Source organism: Mustela erminea, chromosome 4 (assembly GCF_009829155.1).
Source record: "Mustela erminea isolate mMusErm1 chromosome 4, mMusErm1.Pri, whole genome shotgun sequence".
Classification (NCBI taxonomy): Eukaryota; Metazoa; Chordata; class Mammalia; order Carnivora; family Mustelidae; genus Mustela; species Mustela erminea.
The window spans coordinates 29,382,282-29,407,666 of NC_045617.1; the positions used below are offsets into that span (position 1 = coordinate 29,382,282).

The 25,385-nt window shown below is 33.2% G+C and overlaps 1 protein-coding gene across 4 annotated transcripts in view; it reads right to left on the bottom strand.

The window, feature by feature from the left end:
* Positions 1 to 347: 347 nt before the first annotated feature.
* Positions 348 to 25,385, bottom strand: part of GRIK2 (glutamate ionotropic receptor kainate type subunit 2) — a 653,190-nt gene continuing 628,152 nt past the window's right edge. For 2 of the 4 annotated variants that reach the window (XM_032338955.1, XM_032338957.1), the window contains 2 exons: positions 17,473 to 17,723; positions 348 to 3,592 (listed from right to left, as the gene is read on the bottom strand). In XM_032338955.1, the coding sequence (XP_032194846.1) occupies positions 3,428 to 3,592; positions 17,473 to 17,723 (416 nt within the window). In that variant the 3' untranslated portion in view covers positions 348 to 3,427. Of the gene's footprint in view, positions 3,593 to 5,947; positions 6,083 to 7,721; positions 7,809 to 17,472; positions 17,724 to 25,385 lie in introns of all 4 variants that reach the window. The other 2 variants (XM_032338958.1, XM_032338959.1) reach the window with 2 other exon arrangements.

The following is a 25,385-nucleotide window of genomic DNA, read 5'->3' on the forward strand; positions in this document are numbered from 1 at the left end:
AAACAAATATTAAAAAGTATCATTGTGCTAAAATATTTTCAAATCATTAGTGTTTAATATATACGCCCATTCAATAATAACAAGAAACTTGTATAAAAATGTAACTGAGTTTCAAAATTTAGAAACATTTTAATTAATAAAATATCCTTATCCAAGTTACTGTATTTGTTAGATAAAATATACGCACTTGATGTTCTCATAGTGGTTAGGGTTGTTCATCTGTAAATATATGAATAGCTCCTTGGTATCCCCTAGTTGTTAGGGTTATTCAGCTGTTATATATATATATATATATATATATATATATATATATATATATATATGTTACAAATACAGATTTATGTGTGTATATACATATACTAATATAAATCATTGGTATTTTCATCTGGTTAGGGTCATTTAGTTATGGCATATGTAAATATATCCCCCCTCGTCTTTCCTAGTTGCTAGAGTTATTTGTGGTATATGTACCTCCACTGATTACCTGAAGTTGTCACATTATGTTCTTGATTGAAACACGTGTTCTCATCCTTCCTTTCTTATAGTTTAAGTGTTTTGCTAGAGAATAATGCTTACTTCAATATACTACCTTACCAGAAAGTGGACACATGTTTTTCACTGGTTGAAATTATTTTGAAAGTAATCAAGATTTTATTAAGATTAAGAACAGTATCTCAAAAAAAAAAAAAAAATAGTATCTCAATTATGCCTAAGCACCTAATAAGTAGGGAAATATCTGTTTTGGCTTTAACGTAGAAACCGTTTAGGAAATGAATAAAAATTAAAATTACACAGTGTTTATATATCCTAAATTACCATTAGAGTAAAAATACAGCAGTTTTTTTTACACTTTTCAAAATGGTTAAATTTAATATTTGAATAAAATAATTGCCACATTTTACAATCGAAATAATTATTTCCTGACTACTTAAAAAAAATTAAAGTTGTCATTTCTGGCCTATTATTAAGTTTGTTTAATATAATGAAGAATTGAACTTAAAAAATGCTTTAAAATATGATTAGAGTCTGATTGATAAAAAGCTTAATATCATACAAAATCTGAACATTTTTATGAGATATATTGAAGCTATTTACCATGTTAAAAAACAACGCTGAGATTTTTAGTAGTGGCTGTGTAACTCTCTAAAATTAAATCTGGGGACAAATTATCATTGAAATGTAAATTTTAATTGAAAAAAGCTGACACTAGAAATTTTGAAAATACTTGGGCATTTAATTTTTAATTTAATCAGATATTAGCAACTTGATTACGCAACTTCTATGAGCTTAAAAAATACAAGCTTTTTCTTTTTTCTTTCTTTATTTGTTTGTTTATTTATTGGGTCACCTGTCATTAAAATGGTTACCTTTTTTCGCTTTAAAGAAATTCTGATAGGATGTTAACATCCAAACCACACCATTACTAAATATTGGTATTGAGCTTATCTTCTCTCCTTTTGCTGAGTTACACTGAATTATCGATGCACAAAGGAATTCTCAAATTGGACATAAGTTGAGCTTCAAATATCATATAAGTAAACGCCATACAGTCTTACATAACCCTATCGAATATAGTCAATATCCACTCATAGAAGCAGCAAGATCATGACTGCTGCTTCTGGAACTGCTATTTTTCTCATTTAAACTATCCTAAACTGAAAGATTCCAAGTTCTATCTCAGTCCGGCTTTTCCTACATCTGTTGTAGTTCATCACTGAGCCTTTTTCTTCTTTTCTCCAGGCGGTTCAGAAGCGGCCATCCTTGATGACCTAGAAGACTTCAGGAAGTGGACTTCCCCTCGAGCAATGAACATATTGTGCATTCTTATACATATACAAGAGAAAAATGAAAGTCAAAGCTGAAAGTAAAATGGACATAATTTTAATGATTTTTTTTAAATTTTGTGCATTGGATTCAAACAGCAAACTGTGTGCACTCAACTGTTATCACAATGTTGTCAAGAGGTCTGTGTCTTTTACCATTTTACACACAATTGTTCATTACAGTATGTTTTCAGCCTCGTGGAAACCCGGGGTGTGGCATGGTAAGCAGTGGTGGTAGTGCACCTAGCTTTTATATTATCTAACTTGAAAATATTTCTCTTCTATGATTCCTTTTTTCTTGATAAAAATAGTTTTCACCAAACGTTGGTGGTGCACACGCACTACCATTCATGCTTGACATCACACCCCTGACAGGAACACATGTTCTTATTTTGTTGATAAAAAGTATTACAAAAATTTCCATACAAAAACTATTTTCATAGAAATCTTGCATTTCCACAAATAAACCTGAACATTTTTTTGAAAAAAACTGCTCAAGAATTTTGTTCATTTAACATTGTGACTGTATTGATAGATGCAGTCCACTTCAAAGTTCTCCACACATACTTTTCTATGGTTGACCAGTCCCCTTTCTCCTTTCACCGAGATCTGCCCAGGCTCCATCAAGTTCATTTATAGCAGGAACGAGGGTTTAGGTTAACATATCTGAATGTTAGAACGAAAGCTTCAGTCTTCCACATCACCATCGATACTCAGCCCTCTTTACAACTTACGACAAAGATTGCAAAACATCATCCTTGTTAATTCAGAATCTCTGAACCAACTGTTGCTTTTTTATTCTTGGGACGGGGTTGGGGAAAAGGTGTAAAGGGGTAGGTAGGGACCTGGTAGAGTTGTATGTTAAATCTCCTGCCTTAGTAAATTTAAGAAAAAACATTATTGCCTTAGTAATTGACATTTCTCTCTTAATCAGTGACACAGACTGTCAAAAGAAAGAAAGAAAGAAAAACACTGATGAATATTTGCTTTATATTCCACTTGCCATGAAATTCAGATTTGTTTTGCATTACATTTTTTTTTTTCACATCCTATAAAAACATATCGTCTATTCAGATGACCATTATACTGAGCAGCTGGGAGCTAGGAACATCACCACCTCTATTATCTGGGTGTCAGAAGACTGTACTGTTTCTTCTAACACTACAGTTTTTGCTGATTCCAAGTATTTTTATGCTTAATGTTTTTTTGTTGTTGTTTTTTGTTTTTTTTTTTACCGGTTACCCTTGGGGCATTGATATTCCACCTCCTGGCAACAGTTGGATTTCAAAAGGAACCTGTAATTTCTCTCTGGACTGCATTTGAAACCAGCCACAAAATGCGCATGTAACATTCACTCAAAAGAAGGGAGGAACCCATGATAAACAGTGTAACCCAGTGTAACTTGGTTGATCCATGATCCTTGTAAATCAAGTCTGATCATTGCAACTGCTAGGATCACAGAGTCTCTAGTTCATAGACACAGCGGCATGAGGTAACTCATTTTATTTTGCACAGGTTGCATATTTCCACAGGAAACATTCTCGCTAAATTGTTTGGAAAAAAAAAGGACGACAGTTTGTGCTTGGGTGTTGGGTGTCCCAGCTTTATGCCATGGTTTCTTTACCTGGCAACCTTCTGTCGTTAAATGTGTGCATGTTGATGACTTCTTCTGTTTTCACAATAACCGGGGCCTGTGGCTTGTGTTTCAACCGACGCTGACACTTCAGGGACATTCTCAGCTCTTCCACCATGGCGCTACAGAAGGACCTCTAAGAAAAACACAGAGAATGAGATATTACAAAACAGATCAGCTGCAACTGCTCAGCAACAATATGAAAATCACTTTCAAGAGGCTTGTCAACATAGCAGCCTTGAAGGTTTGAAAACTCTCATTATAAAAGTGACAGCGGTTGTTGCACTTATAACATACAACGCATGATCATTAAAGTATCTTAGTAAAGTGGGCTAGTTTAAAGAAAATCTCCACCTGATAGTGATATAAACTGCCCACAAGGAATGCATAGAATATGTCTATGTTGAATAGGATTTTCAGATGTAAAATTGATTAACATCGTAAAATATAGATCTACCTCAAAATTTAAATACAAACACATATACACCAATCAAGGAGAAATCCGTTCTTGATCTTTTAACAGATTAGAAGAAATGTCCTACTTTTTTAGATCACAACATGACATATGAAAATTTTCTTTAAACATGGATTCTTCATTGTGCATCTCAAAACAGAACAAAAATAGTACTCACACATTTAGACATAAAAACATGGAAAATTTCTGGTATTCAGTATATCTTTGTGGGATTGTGCCTATAAAACTATTGATGATGATTACAAACAAATATGATTTAATCATGAAATGACAAACTGTAGCACATTAAAAGTACATGAACAGATATTAACTTCTTTTTGGTCAACATCAGCTTGATAACTGAAAGCTGGCAAATAATTTATCCCATCAAGAAAAAAATGACCCTATAAATATTATTTTTAATTCCCATTTCATTGGCAGTAGATTTGCTAGAAATTCTGTGTATCTGGGGCTCATTATTACACATTCCTCACGATTTCTATTACAGAGTCATATATGTGAGACAAAATTTTTATTAGTCTTCTTCCCCGACTAATTGAGATACACGTGTGTTAGTTACATATAAATCAGATTCATGAACCAGTTGCATATTGTAGTTGCAATTCAGATGGGCTGAGACTTTAGGCTCTTTCTGTGCAAGAACTAAAAATGTGGACAATGACCAAAAATGTGAACAAATATGAAAAATATATACAATTCCAAAAAGAGATATGAAAACATAATGAAATAAACCTCATCAAATTAGCATGTATAGACTTATTTTTTGCTTTAGGTGTTGCTGCTTTATTGTTTATCAGCTTAGGCTAATTGCAAAAAATATTTAATAACAAATATGTGGTTTATTTTTTAATATTTTGCATGCATAATCTTTTCTGACACTCAAAATAATACTTTGAGTTAAAGTAAGCATCTCTGTGGCAGAAAACTGATTCAGAGAAAAGGGAAGCCACTTTCTAGAGTTCATACCTGAGATGCCAGTAAGATATCCTGATAACCCAATTTTGTGATTGTTGACCCTGTCTTTGTATCTTCTTGTCCATTCCTGGCCTTATCCTCATTTCTCCTTTATGGGTTCCTGAACAGTTTCCTTAGTGGTCTTCTCAACTCTCTATCTGGGATATTCCTTTCCAAAAGGCTCACAGATGCCAGAAAAATCTATTTTTAAACCTGTTATTAATAGCATTTCTTTGTCTAAGAAAGAAGTAAAATCTAAATCTGTTCCCCCACCCCCATTATGTCTTCTCTGATTTAGCTTTCCTCCTTCCTCTTCACCTGCCCCATTTCTTGTTTCTATACACACACTCGTTCTCTGCTTGGACCTCCAGGGTTTTTCTCCTTTGCTTTTCCTTGCCCTAGGAGCCTGCAGAGTTCTTTCATCCTTCATATCAATTCAACTTTACCCCTTTACCTCAAGACATGATTCACTTTTTAACTTATTCAGAAATCACTTTCCAACTGACCAGGCTCATTATTTTCACTCAATTTGGTTTTGTCCCTTTAGTATTTTGCACTCATTATCATGTTTTTCTATCTGGCCTCAGGGACTTCAATGTATCCCTGTCACTAAATTGTAAAGAGCAGAAATAAAGTTTTCATGGCACTGACTGAACACACGTGTATTCTTTAAACTTTGACTGGATTTTAACTGTAGCTACACATGACCCTAATCTTTGAATTCTTACTTAACACTCCATTTAATTCAATTGCTTAAGAAAGTTTTTTCAGAGGCATGGTAAAATGCATGTATACAAGAGACCTCACTAATCAAGGTAAAACTTTTGGTATTTGTTTAATAATATTAAATTAGTAAAGATATTAATTTATTAGTACTTATAATGGGTGATGATTAAATGCTACACATGAATTCCCCATTAACTTCAGTTACTGCCATGCGTTATTTATAATGTGTTAAATTATACAGTTCAGAAGCTCATGACCTATATCTCTATTAAAGGATTTATATGACACCTGACAGCCAGTATATGGACACAGTGTTTCTCATTGCTTAATACCTACTATTAGATGTACTTATTAAGAACATGATGATAATGATGATGAAGATGGTGATGATGACAACACTGTAGAAATGGAAAAATCTGACTCCAAAAGGGGGAAGAATACATAGTCTTGAGGTAACTTAGTCTTGGCTCTCTGTTGAAACATTTAACAGAAGAATTGATTAGATAATATAACAAGGTCAGAACTTGATGCCATTGACACTTTAAAATGTTATAGGATGTGAATAACGTTGAATTGTTTGAAATAAGCCTTCATTTAAAATGAATAAATTTCCCGTATGTTAAATAATTGATCACACCCTCTTCTTGGCAAATTCAATTTGTAGACATTTTGAATATAATTAGTTTCAAAAAATAATGGCATAGATATATTAATTAATTTTTGGTCCATACTAAGAGAGTGGCCTACACAACTGATTTCCTACTGATAAAAGTCTTATATATATGCATCCAAAGATGAAATGACTCAATTTTATTTCTAGTAAGTTAAAGAGTAAACTGAACTTAGTACCCTACGATTAACTTCACACTACAAATAAAGTCATATAAAGTTCTTTTTAGACACTTTTATATATTATATAACATTTATAATGCTGCATAATATAAAATGTAGGTAAGAAACCTACATCAAAGATAACAATACCTTCCTCTTTTATAAATTAAATTGTCTTAAATGAATTATATTTACAAATTTAGAAACTCTGGAAATTATAAACATGTAACCCCACCATTACCGTTTTAGGCTTTGTCTATTCTACAAAGCTATTAGAAAGTGAACATTTTAATCAAACAGCCTTTAATCAACCAAACAATAGCTTTGGTTATTCAATGTCAAATTACTACTTTTATTACTTTTTTTTTCTCTGAATGAGCTGAATTTTACCAGTTCTCTTTTGATATATCACTGTCCATTTACCTAAGAAATAGTTTTATTTTAGGTTACTAATAAAGTCACTGGGAGACCACAGATTCTCTTTTCACATGTAAATTATTTCTAATCCTTCACAAAACCATGAAAACCTTAAGACCCAAGCAAGAGTTGAACAACAACATGGGAAATTTAAAGAATTTAATGATATTATAAAGTACTGTTCATTTGTGACACCAGGCAAATACATGTTCTTTACTTTTTTTTAAGCTCTACAATGCAAACTGCTTATTGTAATCTATGTTAAGAATCTAAAGTTGAAACTATAGATATGCTTGTGGATTATAGTTGTTTCTCTGTGCTGTGTGTGGCCAGAAAATGACTATGTCTAATTTTTAAATAAAGTTCTAATGTTGTCATTCAAGAGACAATGTCTTTCCTACTTCATATAATAATTGGAGTTTTGAAAAAATGTCTCTTTGTTGAACTATGAAATAAGGCTTTGAAAAACCCAAGGACACTTAACAGGAGTCTCCGGACTTGTAATAAAAAAGAAGGAAAAGCAGGAGGGGGTAGAGGGGGAGAAGGGAGGAAGGAAGGAGAAAGGAGAGCAGAAGAAAGAATAAAAAAGAGAGAGAGAGCAACAGAAATAGAAGAAATGAAGGAGGGAATATGGGAGGGAGGAAGTCAGGCAAAGGCAAAGCAGGGAGGAAGGGGGGGTGGGAGGAAGAAAAAGAAACTATGTTGCTTTCTTTTTCAAGTCACTTTTCCTTAAGAATGGAAAACCACAAGTTGTGTCATTAAATAAGGTAAGTTTCTCAGGGTGAAAACAAGCACAAAAATGTTTCTCCACATTAATATAACAGACTACAAAAAGAAAAAAGAAAGGCACAAGGATACTAACCATTATTAAAAACCTCTTTTAGTAAGTTTCAAAAGTTTACTAAACAGTGTCTGGATGGTAGGGTGGCACTAACCATATAGAAGATTCCTGAAAATGAAAATTTAAATCTTTGAGCTGTTAGCATGTATAATTGCATTTAAATTAGTAAAACTCATTATCAAATTTACTATATTTAATGAGGCAACCTGTATTTACACATCGCTAATTCTAGAAATGATGAAGGTCTGGAAAACTTAAAAGTATAGATTTGGCTATATTTACATTGTTTTTTTAACAAAGCTGTATTTTTATTTTGAGTATAATAAGACAACATAATAATCCACAGGAAAATGTTCTCAAGAATATCATTATTGGTGTATAGAATAATTTATTCTTAATAACTTAATTTTCTAATTTATAGATGTGTTTATATGATCACATGATGTGACAGCACTTGGCAAAGCACATGATTTTTTAAAAAGTACAAATCTAGGTGTAAATATGTTCCACAATGAACACTGGCATAAACTACATTTTTAAGTTAAGATCTTTGTATTTAGCGATGTCTCTTTTAAAAAACAACAACTGATGAAAAATAACCAATTTGAATTTTTAAACTCTAAAGCTCATCACTTTCATGTTGAATATATGTAGTCATTTATCTCCCAAAGGCAAAATAATCATATTATGCACTGTGTATTTATATTTTTAAGGAGGAAGCTATTTTATATGTCTTGCTATTCTATTCTTTGATAGTATAAAATGAACTAAATGAGACTCCAATATCCATTCAGAATAATTCCCAACCATTTTTGCATATAGTTCCTATTGGAAATCCCACCAAAACATCTTCAAGCTACCTTTATCAGATTGTAGCTCAATACTCTAACATACACTAGCATATATTAACTAAACTTATTTTGTGTTTGTCCTTTAAATTGTTAACTGAGTATGGATAGCCAGTCCATTCTCAGATACTTTTCTAATTAATTTCTGAAGCCTTAGGCCATTTGACCAAGAATTCAAAGTCACATGTCATAAAGACAAAACAGTCACTGTGGATCCCCGCATAAAATTATCCCACATTACATAATAACTAAATCAACAAATAATAACTAAAATGGCATAAACGTATATAGAACATAATCAGTGATACTTTGTATAAATATTGCTGCATTAAATGAGGAAAATACTTGTCATTTAATACGACATATTCCTTTTGATTTATACTCTTTTTAAATGACAATATTTTTAAAATATCAAAGAGCTAATGATATATATCAGAAGCATAAATTGACCTCAGGCTATATGAATGTAACAGTGAAGCAATGAGAGATGGAAAATGACTAGTTAAGACACTCATGTCAAAAATGTATATAGCAACTTTGATCTTGATGCTCAGTTCCAGAGAGGCTCTCATTTTGGGAAAAAAAAAACCAAAAATGTTATTTAGATTAGCTGCGCGCTGTCAGACGGGACCTTTTACCATCAGGTTCGGCCGTGATCTTATTACATCATCACTTTAATTTTATAGCTAGAGAAATTCAAACTCAAGAAGTCAAGTTATCGACCCAAGGTTATGCATATAACTGGTATCAGAGCTCAAAGAAGAGTGCTGTCCTCCTGACTAACATTCTATGAATGCTTTTATTATATCAGCCCACCTCCTGAACAGTGACTTGAATTTCAGTGGAGCTTTTTACTTGGACTCTGTTCTTAATCAATGTTAATTTTTGAATAGTAAGTAATAAATCAGACAGAAAAAAATATGGGGCAAAATGAAATACATTTTTTAATGAATAAAATGACAAAGCATCCTATGCTTTAGGTGGGGTTATTTTACAATGATAAACTTAACGAATGATGAAAATATTCTCAGAAACCTTGACTCTTACAGAAACGGTTTACTGAATAGCTTTATATTGCATTTAGTAAATACAGTGAGTCAGAGAAAAATGAAGCATCATTATACATTTTTACACTTCCCCTCCTTAAGCTCGAAAAATCAGGTCTGACAAGATTCAACACCACTTTAGTCAATACAGCTATGAAATGCATTTTAAGAAAAAGCAATGTTAATCATCACTTTCTCGCTAGCAGTCATAATGATACAATTTTCAACAAAACATATAACATACAAATATCTAATGTTGAATTCCAGGAAAGCTCTCTCTTTTTAAGATCCAGCAGTTAAAAATGCATCAGCTTTATGAATAATAAGTATATTATAGCAATAGCTGCTTATTACACACCAGACATATGCAAAAGACTCAATGCATGTTAACTATCTTAATTTTTAAAACACATTCATTTATGGTGTATTCATAACCCATTTATTTGTTTATTTTAAGAGATGTATAGAAAGGTTAAGTCATTTTAACCAAAGTTGAACAAAGTTGAGAAAGGAGCCCAAATCTTTTTTTTTTTTTTTTAAATTCTAAAACTCATGCATAATTGTCTGGGAAAGTGAAATAACTAGACAGTGCTTAAGATCAAAGCCCACAATCTGTTTATCTAATTCAAACTCTCACTCTACATATTGCATCGATGCAACTTCAGGAAGAAAAATAATCAGGAAAAATAGTTAAATATTCTACATCCATTCTGTGCAATATGCTATAGCTTAAAAAGTGTGGAAGTAGACATCTTTGACTTTGGGAAACACTTGACCCTTGAGACACTTATCCTAATGTACACAATACGGATAATGATATTTGCATTGTTCTCAGGGTAACTTTGTATTCAAATGAGATGGTACTCTTTAGAAACTCAAGTTATTTATAAAAATAAGGTGGTAAAATTATTATCCATTCAGCTAAAATCTTAATTTTAAAACATCATTTATGTGCATAAGTAGAGACTGGCTTAATCACAAACTAATGACTTAAAAATCCTTTAGATGATTTGGAACTAGATTAGTGAATAACATAAAGATTGGCATCTCACTTTTAAGTAGGATTTGATATTTATGTTTAAAAACATTTTTAAAAACCATCCAGGTAATTCTTATATAGGTCATTTGTAGAAATTAAGGGATGCTCTGCTCTCAGACAAAGGCAGTAACATAAAAACAATACAAAATGGACTATTTGTCTAAAGTCTATTTTCAACTTTTAATTTCTGACTAGCAACATGCTTTGTGGCTAAATTTTATTATACTGAAAATAGAACTTCTAACTTCTAAAAAGTTAAATGCAGTTAACTTTCCAAAGCGCAGCTGTTCTGTGGCTTGTTGATAGGCATTACTTGCAAAAGGTAAATATTGAAATAAAATCTTTACTGATGATTTATAACCATGTTTGCCTTCCTATGCCTTGTTCAATAAATGGTCTCTTTTAAAAAGCATTGCTCTGATAGAACAAATTCTTTAACATTCTGAAAGCGACAACCTGTTTTCATTCTTCTGGTTCCATGAAATACAGATCCAACCAGCTTTGAAAAGTGTTTTCCTTGTAAGTATCTTTCACCCAGGATCCCTAGTTTTACAGCATTAAACTAACCCACTCTGACTTTTTCTTTGTTTTTCCTCCAAATTGTACTGTTTTCATTCGCTGGTCCTTCTAGTATGAGTTACAGCTTCCTTCTATATTTGTTATTCAACTATAGATTGAAGAGCATTCTATGTGCCCTTTAAATTTTTTTTTAACTTTCACCGTCTGGAAAAACATCATTATTTAGAGATTATTTGAAATATGACATACCATTGTTCTATAATACAAATAACAACATCGACTAAAATGTACTACATCCTGGAAAACAACAATACCAAGTAGTTCTTAAAATGTACTTCAATCATCTTAAAGGAAAGTTCGAATCAATACAAATTCAATATCTGAACAATAAATTGTCTATTTTTCTAATTCTCAGACATTTTGACTAAATACTGTTAAAACTTAAGTAATAAGAAAGAATATGTTTGCTGCTAAGTCTCTGTCAGGAAACTCAGAGATTCTTGTTCAAACTGTTCAATAAAAACCATTTTTACAAGCAAATCCATTTTCAATTGCAGGGAAAGAAAATATTTCTGTATATAAATCAGACAAAAATTAAACTGTGTAAGTTAGATTATTATTCTTTCTGGAATTCAGAAGTCAGAAATATGTACATCTTTAAAAAGAGGACATGTTAAAATATTTAAGAAAAGGTGAATGATTTTAAACATGAATTGAACCATAATTATGTCATAAAATAATTTAGTTAAAATTAAAATAATTACTATCACTTCAACTTATAAAACCAATATATTATCATACATATGATCAGAGAAAACAAAACTTTGTATCTTAAATAGTTTTCTTCAGTTTAAGTAGACTTAGCGGGGCAGGGGGGAAATAGGATCTTTTAAGCAAATCCACGTGACCTGAAATTCACTGACGATTGTCTCAGATGTATAATAGTTTCTTGGATTGTTACTAAATGAAACTTAAATACTAATATTTTTTAAATCAGGGAACAGGAAGGCAAGAAGAAAATCAATGAGAAAATGTAAGTATTGATTAGTTACTTTTTCAGACACATTCAGGAAGGAAAAACATTTTGAAGATCTTTCCAAATGGTCAAGTTATATTTTGGAAAAATCAGAAAAATAAATACCTACTTATTTTAAAAGTTCAAAAAAAATGAAAAGCAATGTATCTTTGATGTATTAATAATTGCATCAAATAAAAACCATGAAGTATTATCAAAATTGTAATACACCATCTTGTGGTTATCTGAAAGGAATGCAATTTACGGTTTTTGAAGTTTCAGGGACCAGGTATTTCAGTGTTTTCTTCTGCTTTCAGTTTTAACCTTTCTTCATTTAAAAATGATGCTTTCTTACACTACTCCTAATTACTAAAAATATAAAAAAGTTATAGTCATCAAGACCTATTTGCTCCACTAACATTTTACAAAATGCATGTAATTCATTATTCATAAATTTTATTCATAAGGTTCATATTCAACTAGAACTGTGTGTATCTGGCAGCCTATTTAGATAAAGATGGGAAATTTCATTTTTTTTCTAAATCCTGTAATTCTATAGCCTAAAGAAAGAAGGAAGAGAATAGAGAAAGAGAACGGAAGAGAGATAGCAAAGAATATTTGGGCCAGGATTATGAATAATGTATCATTGCTCACATTTAATGTGCAAAATATAATTCCTTGCATGTTCAGTTCTCAATAAATAATTATTGAGTAAATGAATGATCACAAATATTTACCCTACTTTTAAAATTTAACAAATGTAATTAAAGTCACAATTGTAAGTATAAATAAACTGTGAATTTTATAGGTCCTCATGCATATCCTGTGATAAATCTAGGAATATTTTATGGTTAATTTTAATAAATTAAGTAATGCGGGCGCCTGGGTGGCTCAGTGGGTTAAGCCGCTGCCTTCGGCTCAGGTCATGATCTCAGAGTCCTGAGATCAAGTCCCGCATCGGGCTCTCTGCTCAGTGGAGAGCCTGCTTCCCTCTCTCTCTCTCTGCCTGCCTCTCCATCTACTTGTGATTTCTCTCTGTCAAATAAATAAATAAAATCTTTAAAAAAAAATAAATTAATTAATTAATTAAGTAAGTAAGTAAGTAATGTGTTAAACAAACTATAGGGTTCAACTAAATAAAGTCTTTTCCTTAAGAAAAATAAAAAAAGAATTGAGTCCAAGAACTGGACTCACCACAATAAATAAAAATGGGTCACTTCTAATAAATCCATAAGTATTTATTTTATAAGCACAGTTCATTTGAACTATATAGAAACATAGTTCTTTTTTATTCTTTATGATATACTTTTCTAAATCATTTCCTGGCATCAACTTCATTATTAATCTGAATAGATAGAAGGAAAATATAAATAAGTAAATAGATGATAGAGAGAGATCATCCATTTGAGACCTTGGAGATACAAACCAACAACACTATGTCTTTGTCCTAAAGGAACTGAGATTCTCATAGGGAGAGAGGCACCCACACAGAGAAACCAATATGAATAAAATAGTGTGCTAAGCATGATACGCTCTAGTTCCATCCATGTTGTCGCAAATGGCAAGATTTCATTTCTTTTGATGGCTGCATAGTATTCCATTGTGTATATATACCACATCTTCTTGATCCATTCATCTGTTGATGGACATCTAGGTTCTTTCCATAGTTTGGCTATTGTGGACATTGCTGCTATAAACATTCGGGTGCATGTGCCCCTTTGGATCACTACGTTTGTATCCTTAGGGTAAATACCCAATAGTGCAATTGCTGGGTCATAGGGCAGTTCTATTTTCAACGCGTATCATGCTTAGCGAAATAAGTCAAGCAGAGAAAGACAACTATCATATGATCTCCCTGATATGAGGAAGTGGTGATGCAACATGGGGGCTTAAGTGGGTAGGAGAAGAATAAATGAAACAAGATGGGATTGGGAGGGAGACAAACCATAAGTGACTTTTAATCTCACAAAACAAACTGAGGGTTGCTGGGGGGAGGGGGTTTGGGAGAAGGGGGTGGGATTATGGACATTGGGGAGGGTATGTGCTTTGGTGAGTGCTGTGAAGTGTGTAAACCTGGTGATTCACAGACCTGTACCCCTGGGGATAGAGTATTATGCCTCCATCAGAAAGGATGAATACCCAACTTTTGTAGCAACATGGACGGGACTGGAAGAGATTATGCTGAGTTAAATAAGTCAAGCAGAGAGAGTCAATTATCATATGGTTTCACTTATTTGTGGAGCATAACAAATAGCATGGAGGACATGGGGACTTAGAGTGGAGAAGGGAGTTGGGGGAAATTGGAAGGGGAGGTGAACCATGAGAGACTATGGACTCTGAAAAACAATCTGAGGGTTTTGAAGGGACAGGGGGTGGGAGGTTGGGGTACCAGGTGGTGGGTATTATAGAGGGCACGGATTGCATGGAGCACGGGGTGTGGTGCATAAATAATGAATACTGTTATGCTGGAAATAAAAAAAAAAAATAGTGTGCTAAGGGAGAATGGAGATGTGCATAGGCTTCACAGAGAAAAGGTATCTGGACTTAATAATTGATGTGGTTTAAAATGGACGAAATGCCTTCCTAACTTTCTCAAAGGGGTAGGAAATGTTTTTGGAATAATGATGGTACCTGAAATCACCTAAGTGAAAAAAAAAAAAAAGTAAGATTCGTATCATAGTTTTTTCCACTGAAATAGGAAATGAAAACCCAACACCACCTTCTGGAATTAGCTGTGTCCTATACTCACATCCATTACATCTATTGATTAAGGAAAGCTTTCTGGGCAAGTTGATACCTAGTCTTGAATGACTAGTGGGAGTTTACCAGACAGAAAAACGGTCAAGATTTGTTTAAGTCAAATGGAAGAAGATTTGAAAAAGCCAAAAGACCTTGGAGAATTGGAAGTCATTTAGTTTGACTAGAATAAAGGTACAAATTGAAGAAAAACAAAAAATAGAACTCTAATGGTAGACAGGGGCATCCTGACGTGCCTCATCTGCTAAGGTGGGGAATTTGGATTTCATTATGAAACTATGTGCAGACAGAGTGTGAAAGCATTTCCTTTTCCTAATTGTTTTAGAAGGTCATGCAGATCCATAGAAATTCAAGAAAGCTGAATTTCAACCAAACTAGGTTTTTATAGTAAGTATACAGAAGGTTATTTTAGAGAATTAAATCCCTACAATCTCTGTTTTTGGGTTGTTTTATTTTGTTTTTAGCAGGAAGCTTATAGACTAATTGTGCATAAAGACACAGCCTAGGTAAATCATATGACTAGGACACAAAGTGACAAGGGCAATAGGATACCACATGTATCAAGAGAGTAATTCATTGTTTTTAACACTGAGCTCTAACTGAAAGAAAATGATTGCATATGGAGATTTGAGGTTCCAATTAGAAAACCCAAATTCCTTCTGGAATTCGTGGACTCATTTTAAGTATTAACTAACCAAATGACACATTTATTGCCAAATTATAGTAAAAATGGAAATTGATGTGTTAATGTTTTTTTGTCTTTGATTCGTTCTTTGAATTTGATTTCAAAACTGATTTTGACACTACAGAAAGGATCATAACATAAAAAACATATCTCCCTGATAAGAGGAATTTGAGAGGCAGTATGGGGGGTTTAAGGGGTAGGGAAGGAAAAAATGAAACAAGATGGGATTGGGAGGGGACAAACCATAAAAGACTATTAATCTTACAAAACAAACTGACAGTTACTGGGGGGAGGTGGGTGTGGAGAGGGTGGTTGGGTTATGGACATTGGGGAGAGTATGTGATATGGTGAATGCTGTGAAGTGTGTAAACCTGACGATTCATAGACCTGTACCCCGAGGCAAATAATACATTATATATTCATTCTAAAAAATATTGGGACTATTCGTTGATCACACCAGTGCAACAAATATTTGATTTAGGCCAAGTCATCAGATATAACCATCTTGAATGTTGTGGGGAAATAAATCATATGATTTTCTAAATTGTTCAAACTTTTGAGTTGGTAATTTTATTCAAGGGCAAAAAGAGACCTTCAAACTACTCAATTATAAAAATATTATTTCTAAGTGTTAAATACTATAGTCAAGTAAAAATATACGAATACTGTATCCAAAATTTTGATTCCAGAAAGGAGAACTAATTGCAACTAAATTGCCAAAGACAGAGGAAAATATTTTTGTTTTTCAAAAATAGTTTTAAAGTTGTCTGTGTTCAAAGAATATTAGCAAAATATATTTACCTTATATTAATATATGACATTATCTTTAATTTCATATGTTTTCTCTTCATATTTACCAGTAAGTTTATAAACCTCTTAAATATGAAAGAGAATATAATCTCACTATGACACAGGGTCTAAAGGTTAAGCCCTACAACATTTTTTTTATTAAAAAAAAACAAAAGAGATGGTTATATACAAAAAATAAATGAGGTGCTAGAAGATTTAAAAATGGTAAAGCAGTATTTCATGTTCAGAGCTATAAATTTACATACAAAAAATTTCATGTACCATCTGAGAGATTTTTCTATAAATATTCCTTATATTTATAGAACTGAAGAAATTATAGCACTAGAAATATATAATTTGAATGAGATTCACAAATTTTTCAAGAATGGAACATAAAGACATTTGTACAAAAGACTAAATATATTAAAATCTCGAGAAAAAATGCCATAGTCTCAGTATATTTGAGGTTTATAAATATTCTTCTAAAGATTCTGGTGCCAAGGAATAAAGGACTTATTAAATGGCAAGAAAGGAATGACAGTATTTCCACACATTCACTAATTTAGAAAATTAACTGTAATTTTCACCATGCAAGTTACAATTCTTTTTTCAATTAGAAAATTATTGGACTAAAAATCTTCAAAAAAAAAAAATCTCATCTACCCTCTAACTTGAAACCTTCTTTCAGATTGTACTTTAAAACATGTTTTATCTATAGAGAAGTATTCCTTCCTTCATGTTACAATTTTCGATTTTTGCTTCCTTCATTAATTGCATTTCTCCATTGAACTAACTGCAATGAACTTCAAGCCGCAGAAGTTTCTCTTTTCCTCAGGCCTCAATCACAGAAGACATACTCACGTGTCCTGAACCTGGCTTTAATTTAAACATATTCTTTTAAAATAAAAATCACGAGGGTGTTCCTGATTCTTTCTATGAACCTTCGTTAGCTAACGATTGGCAGAAGACAATTAGCAGTCACCGTGCTAAGCATTACCCTTGCTTGGAAAGATCAAAAATAGTTTGTTTTATTATAACAACAATTGCTTTAAATTGTAAAAAAGTGACATTTACCTTTTCCAATTGAGCGTTTTTTTTGGATTTGTATAAAAACTCTCCCACCGCCACAAAAACTGAGAGCACCAAGCCGGCTGCCAGAACAATGAAGATGCCACCAATATTTTGAACCCCCAGGGCACTGGCCTCCTTGCTCTCCTCCTCAGGACAGCCATTGCCTCTCCACCACTTCTCCTTCATCATGTGCAGCTTGCCTTCCTCTTGCAGCTGAAGAATTGCTATGGTGATTTTGTCTCTATATGGAGAACCTAAGAAAAGAGAGGGTATGTTAACTCTTTCAAGGAACCCAGAGTTTTATAATTAAAAGTTAACATGATGAGAAGAGGACAGAGCTTTGTTCAAATGCTCCAGAGCATGCCAATTATTTATTTTCAGTAGAGAAAAACAACTGACCAAGGATAGAAATTTACTTTTTTTTTTTTAATATCTTTTATTTATTTACTGGACAGAGAGAGAGATCACAAGTAGGCAGAGAGGCAGGCAGAGAGAGCGGGGGAAGCAGACTCCCCCCTCAGCAGAAAGCCTGATGCGGGACTCAATCCCAGGACTCGGGGATCACGACCTGAGCCCAAAGCAGAGGCTTAACCCACTGAGCCACCCAGGCACCCCAAGGATAGAAACTTAATGAAAGAAGTAATTAACAACATAAAGTAATGTCTTTCTGATTTTGAAGGATAAAATAATCTCCTTTTAAAAATCAGGAAATTCAGAGCACTGGGAATTAAGTAAAACCAAAGTAGAAACCTAAAAAAGAAATTGATAAAGTGCAAGGATATTTAGCTAATATATAGGAATCACTCCACACTGAAACAGAACATTGATAAACCAGTAATCTCTCTTTTCAGAAAAGTTGTGGGAAAAGTTGTTTTTCCCAGGATCAATGGGCTGTACTCAGGGGTAGCTAATACTTCACGAGTGATAGGTACTCACTCCTATTTTTTCTTTAATCTGAATAACAGAAATAACAGTCTTCTATACACTGGATCCTTCAAAAATCATCATGGTAATACACTGTAAGTTTTTTGGGTTTTTTGTTTGTTTTGTTTTTTTAAGTTTATTTATTATTTTGGGGGGGAAAATGTTCTCTCCAGTGGAGGTAGCAGTATGAATGAAATTTAGTATTTATGTTGATGGGGGCAGATATTCATCTGAATTAGCTGTTACATGATAAGTAATAACTTTCTAATTAGTTTCCCAAAAGCATAGAATAAAACTCAATGATGTGCATCTTTCAACACCTATGCCAAGGGACTGGTGTTACCTCTTTTTCTCACCCAGAAATAGCCTATATCTAAAGTTCCATCTTCTTTCCTAAAATGCTTCACTGCACATTCCACTTTTCTGCATCTCCTCATTCATAAGTTCTTCTGTTTACAGAAAAATACTAATTTTCAAATTTTGCAACTTCTTTCAAAATGCAGAATAGTAGATTACAGCCGCTTGTATACAATCGGCGTGGACGTTCCTAACTACGCTGACACGACAAATCGTTCTGGTACATACCTGGTGTAAGAGCGTCAGGAAAAAGTAAATAAAATGTGTATACACATATGGGTATGTACCTCCATATGTATAGAGAAACCACCCAGTTACATCCCACTTTTTGCAAGTGTTACAAGGTAACCGGAACCTCAAGTAATTTAAATTCAGTTAACAAGTAGAATCCAGAACCAAACATTAACTAATAACAACATCAATAATAATAACAATAAAATAACAATTCAACAAATCATTAGAACAGGAAAATCACACTTGAGGGTTTGTGTGTGTGTGTGCGCATGTGTTTAAACAGATCTTTGTATCAGAAGTCCATTTTCTACCAAAAAACTGCGCTGATCCATTACTGTATTAAGTAAAATGTTGTTCTCACCAGTATTAAAGGTTAGGATAATTTCTGTACATGTAAAATTATTGCTTTTTTGAAAAATATATTTAACATGTTCACTTTTAATCCATTTCCTGCCTTTACAAAATGTCACAATTAAAAGAAAAAAAAACCTAGTAAAGCTTTTGCAAAAAATTTCACAGAACATTGTCATTCAAGGCAGCAGCAACTTTTGATAATGCATAAAATAATATACGCAAAAATCTGAAACTCTCAGAAATATTACCCTCACACATAGTGCCACAGTAATAGGAAAAGAAAATATTTTTATCTGTGGAATACAATTTTAGTTGTGTACACTGCATGGTTAAGATCAGTATTTCCTGCATTTTTTTTTTTTTTACTTAAATATACCTACTGGGACTTATACTAAAACTTTATCTTTGTTAAGAGTGATTAAAAACTTCATCAAGAAACTTTTCTGCCTCATAAGGGACACCACTGTATACTTTGTTTTAACTTGTTTAATATAACAAGACCAACATAGCATCATTCTCTTAGAAAGAACAGTCACGCTAAAAGCAGAAAGACAAGGGGAATCATAGAAAGTAAGTAACCTGATGAAAAAGTTGGAGGGATGGTCTACCTAATCCAGGGATGGCTATTTCTTTAACATAATCCTTAATCTCACTCAGAAGAAATGTGTAGGTATATGGCTTCTGTACATTTTTCCAGTTTTCCTTAAAAGAACTATTATCCATTTCTATATTTAGAACTCAATATTTTATTTCCATTATACAACTAATTCCTCATGATAACAGAAGAATTTCTGCTTTTTGACTTCTTTGTTGTACTCTCTTCCATATGCTACTCCAGATGAAAATATTAAATTTAAAATCAATTTAAAATTTTCAAAATCAGTTTAAAAGATTCAGGTCTCAATTGACAAGCCTTGCTCAGTCTACCTTCTGCCTTGATCACTAACTGAACACCCAGTCTAGGTCATCTAGTATTATCATTACTATTATTTACGTTTTAGGATGTGACTTATTTTCCTATGTACATTATAAACTCTGGAATAGATGATGTTTATCCATGTATATCTATCATTTGTCTCTATCATCTATCATCTCAATATTTTTTACATGATTCTCAGTTCTGAATATTTTTTCACATAATAGGCTCTCAACAAATGTTTCATATTATGAGGAGCATATCTGACTGAGGCATTCTTATCATAATGGAAGAGTAACAACCTAGTCCTTTTGGTTTGTTGGACCAAACCATAAATTAAGGCCATCTGTTGGGCTATCCAGTTTTCATTAATTCACTGCATCTAACCTAACACCAGCTTCAAGGTCACTCTTACTTTGAATTACCATTCTGATTAACCATGCATATTCTCTGTAAAATAAATATTTGGTCGAGGGAAAAAATCCCCTTTAAGCAGAATTGCAGTTCATCAAATATACCTTTTAATTGGAAAGACAGCAGCTGAAGCAAATTTTGTGCTGATAGTACTTGTGAAAATAGTACTTGTGGCCACATGTGACAAATATAAAATGTGGCTTCTCTTTTAGAAGTACAATAGTAAGCAAAATTTGGGGTGAGAGTGACTTGAAAAGTAGACTTCAAAATGGAAAATTCTTGATACAGCTAAGTATTATTTTTTTTCAGCTAAGTATTATTTTGGGTCAGCTTATTTCTCATCCCATACAATACTGAAAGAATATTATTTTATTGCCAACCTACCATAACCATTAAACTGCATTAGGATGTTTATTCTAATATCTTCAAATACAATATTCTCCCCTACATTCTTAAAATAAGAAACAGACAAACAGAAGCAACCCACTTTCCAACAAATGATAGATACACCTTGATTTCTTGCTTGGCTGAGCTTCCTAATTCTAGCACTTAACAGTAAGCATAAAAATTTCCCATTGCTAACAAACCTCCCCAAAGTTGTTTTCCAATATAAATATAGTAGTGTGTGTAGTGTGTGTATGGAATTTGGTTTAAATCAAAGCTACAAAGTTAATATACCTCATTTTGAGGTTTTAGCAAGATAAGATAATATAGGAAATAATTGATGACAGTAAATCCTTGCCATGATTTACCTATCATTTTGTCATTGATTTAGTTCAAATAATTATTTTTGTAAAGAAACAGCAATTCAACAACAAATTATTACTTCTTTGGTACATCATTTGATAATCCTGGGGAAACATTTCTATACAGAGACTAGTTGAATTCCAAGATGGGCTGAAATTTCATCTCATTGAAAAATCTCAAGGACACGTTGAGAGCAAAGAACAAAAGTATCTTTCATCCTCCTTGTGACATGAACAGCCATGCGCTTAGCCCCAATGAAGTGAACAGCCACTAGCTAGATAGATAGAGCTTGCGTTTTGCCCAGACCCCAACCCAGCTTCAATCCATATGCTGGCAAGCGAGGAGCCCTGAGAGCACTGAGCGGCTATGAGAGAAGCTGCCTCTGAGGAAGATGTGTATTTTTGCAAGAGGACTCTGAGATTGATTGGAGAACTACTGAGGAAATTGTAAATATGTCTATAATAACACGTATTCTTGCACCTAAAAGTCAATCCTCAAATGCTTAAGGGACAGATAGCCACAAATGAATGAAGAAGCACTTTGACAAAACATATCTGAAAAATTATAACATCCACAGTGGATAACCTTCAGCTCCACTTTAAAAATTTCAACACAGGAGGGCACATGAGTGGCTCAGTGGGTTAAGTCACTACCTTCGGCTCAGGTCATGATCCCAGGGTCCTGGGATCGAGTCCCGCATCAGGCTCTCTGCTAAGCAGGGAGCCTGCTTCCTCCTCTCACTCTCTGCCTGCCTCTCTGCCTCCTTGTGATCTCTGTCTGTCAAATAAATAAATAAAAATCTTAAAAAAAAATTTTTCAACACAGGGCTACCAGATATTTTATTTCATTTTTGTGAGAACACATGAACCATGTTACCTAAAATTCTCTACATTAAAATATTAGCAAATAAATCATTTTTTGAAAAAATCTTGCAGGATATACCAAGTACCTCTTAGAGTTGAATTTAGCCTTTTGATTTTCACTATGCAATCTCCGATTATTGGTTCCTTTATATTCTTGCTCACAATGAGATTTTCTTTGGTTATTTAAAAATGTAGTGCATACTGACAAGAACAGGACTATTATGTTTAAATTTTTTTTTTGCAAGTTGCCAAAAACCTATAAGTTAGAGCAACAAAGAAGTTTATAAATTCTTATGCATTCCTTGCATTTAATCACCAGTCAGCAGTTTCCTTTGGTCAGTGCTTTAATAAGTAAAAGACTGGTTAGCCCAAAAGATCTGAGGGTGTTTGCTGGAACCCTCAACTTCCATTCTTAAATTACTGTGCTGCTGGCAATGTTAAATTTTACGAAATGGCTCCCTGCTTCCTATGCCGAGATGAGTGCAAGGTTGCCATAAATGCACAATAAATTTCAGGTGCTTTTAGAGCTGTATCTCTTTTTACCATTGTTTCCATGATAAAATCTTCCAATAAAGATAGAACCAAACCACACTCTCTTAGAGATTTTGCCTCAGTAGAAGATGGGTTTTATTGCCTCAAAGAACACTTTCCCTCCCGTATTTGTTTTTAAGAAGTGCTAGGACAAATTTTACATTTACATTTCAGATTTAATTTTATATTGCTGTATCTGCAGATTTATGTTTTTATTGAATCAATAATGTTCTTATACAGTACCATAGCATCATTGTACATTTTCTCTTAGAACTTGTTTCCGTTTGTAACTAAAACATAACTTCTGTGATGGTTTAATGCCCGTTGACCCTAACAAACTATAAATTTCTTTTTTTTTATTTTATTTATTTATTCGACAGAGAGAGATCACAAGTAGGCAGGGAGGTAGACAGAGAGAGAGGGGGAAGCAGGCTCCCTGCTGAGCAGAGAGCCAGATGCAGGGCTTGATCCCAGAACCCTGAGATCAGGACCTGAGCTGAAGGCAGAGGCTTAACCCACTAAGCCACCCAGGTGCCCCCAAGCTATAAATTTCATAAGGACAGGTATAACACCTGAGACAGAGTAAGAACACCATATTTGTTAAATGAACACATGCATAAATGAAAAAATGTATTAATTACTAAATAATTGATCATTTATGTTTGTAATGTTATCTTTAGTTATTTCTTATGAATCCAAACTATGTCTAGCTCTATAGTCTATATGTGATAATTATATTAGATTTATTTCAAATGAAGCATTTAATATATGTAGCAACTAAACACTTTCATGGGGCCCATTTCACACTTCCTGTTAGATAACAGCTAAATTTTCTTTTGAAGATCTCCCATCTAAAGCCTTCAATTTGATAGGACTATAAGAAGTCCATTAATAAGAATCACAGAAATAGAAGAGTGATCTTATCTTGAAATCTAATTACCAACATTTTAATGACAGAATAGTAAATAACTGATAAAAATGATTCATTCTCCATGATACCTTATAATCTTTCCACATTGGAAACCTAGGAACATCATTTCCTTTTTTAAAATTTTTCAGTGGTTCAGTGGTATAGCTCTTTCAGAGCTATAGAATCAAATATCCACTCCTAAATATGTCATGAAATCCACTTCTTCAATCTATCACAGGCTTCCTCTCTGATTTTACCTCTTTTACTTACAGCTCAACTGCAGTACACACTAGTTGTACCTCACATTGTCTGGAGAGCCCCATTTTCACACTTCCTCCAATTTTCTGGCTGAACTTCCCCTAATTCAGATAAACTGCTCACGCTTCCCTATATTTGCACACTTTTTCTTGAGTACCATAGATATATACAGGATCCCTCTTCTTTGGTGCCATAACACATACAAATATTCTAAAACAATATTTGGTGTATCATATTCTAATGTTTTTCCATACTACTTTCCTTCCTAGATGACGATATGAATGCCCTGGGGGCAAGGACCATGTCAGAATCATGTGTTTTTATTGTTGTTTTTTGTTTGTTTGCTTGCTTTTTCTTTACTATATGACACTCATAGATACCACGTAGCACAGGTGCTAGATTCCAGGCATATAATGATGGACAATGCCACATGTGTCCTATCCTTGAGTTTTCACTGCAACAAAAACAACAAAAAACCACACACACACATTGGATATATAGAGAATAGAGGGTATAAAAGTATGATACAAATAACTTAAAAACCACAGATATATCCTTAGTAATTCTCTGTGGTACATGTTTTCTGATGCAAATACTATAAATATAATATGTTTAATCTTTATTACACCCCAGTTGTGTAGACGTGATTCTTCCACTTATAGATAATGATGTTGAGTCTTAAAGAGGCTCAGTAACATCAACCAAGACACCAGCAACACTCAGGTGAAATGAGAATTTGTACATAAGTCATCTAACTAAAAGTCCACACATTCTATATAGCATGCAAAGAAAACGCCTTTCACATGAGAGCCAGCAAATGCAAGGCAGTCATCTTTGGAATTTAATATTTACACATTTCACCTCTGTTCTTGTACTTTTTTTTTCTAATAAGAGTGATTCATTGATTTTACTCAGTCCTTCTAACCAAAGGATAACAATCTGGCATAGTCAGTCTGCTTAACTAACCCATAATAGAGTTTGAACCCATGACCTTGGACTAATCAGAATAAGAAACCAACTAAATGAATGAAATGATCTTGCACATAAAACCTATGAGAACCAACTCTGTTTTCATAAAAATTATCCATTCATGCATTGGTTGGGCACCATTTGGTCAGCATTTACAATATTAATGAGGATGGCTCACACTGTTGCTTATAAACCATCAAATTCCCCCTGGAAGCTTCCTAGATTCTAGCACGCAGGGTCTATTGAGGATGTCTGTGGAGCAGGCATAGCTTACTGAGACTCTCATCTGTTTTCAGTGACATGAAATCTAGACTTTAACAATATGCCAGGGATATACAACTTATACAAGTATAATTTGACTTTTTTTGGTTTAATTCAGGTTCTGAAAATTATTAGATCTTGATTTAGCCTTGCAAAATCACTTCACCAACATTAAAAT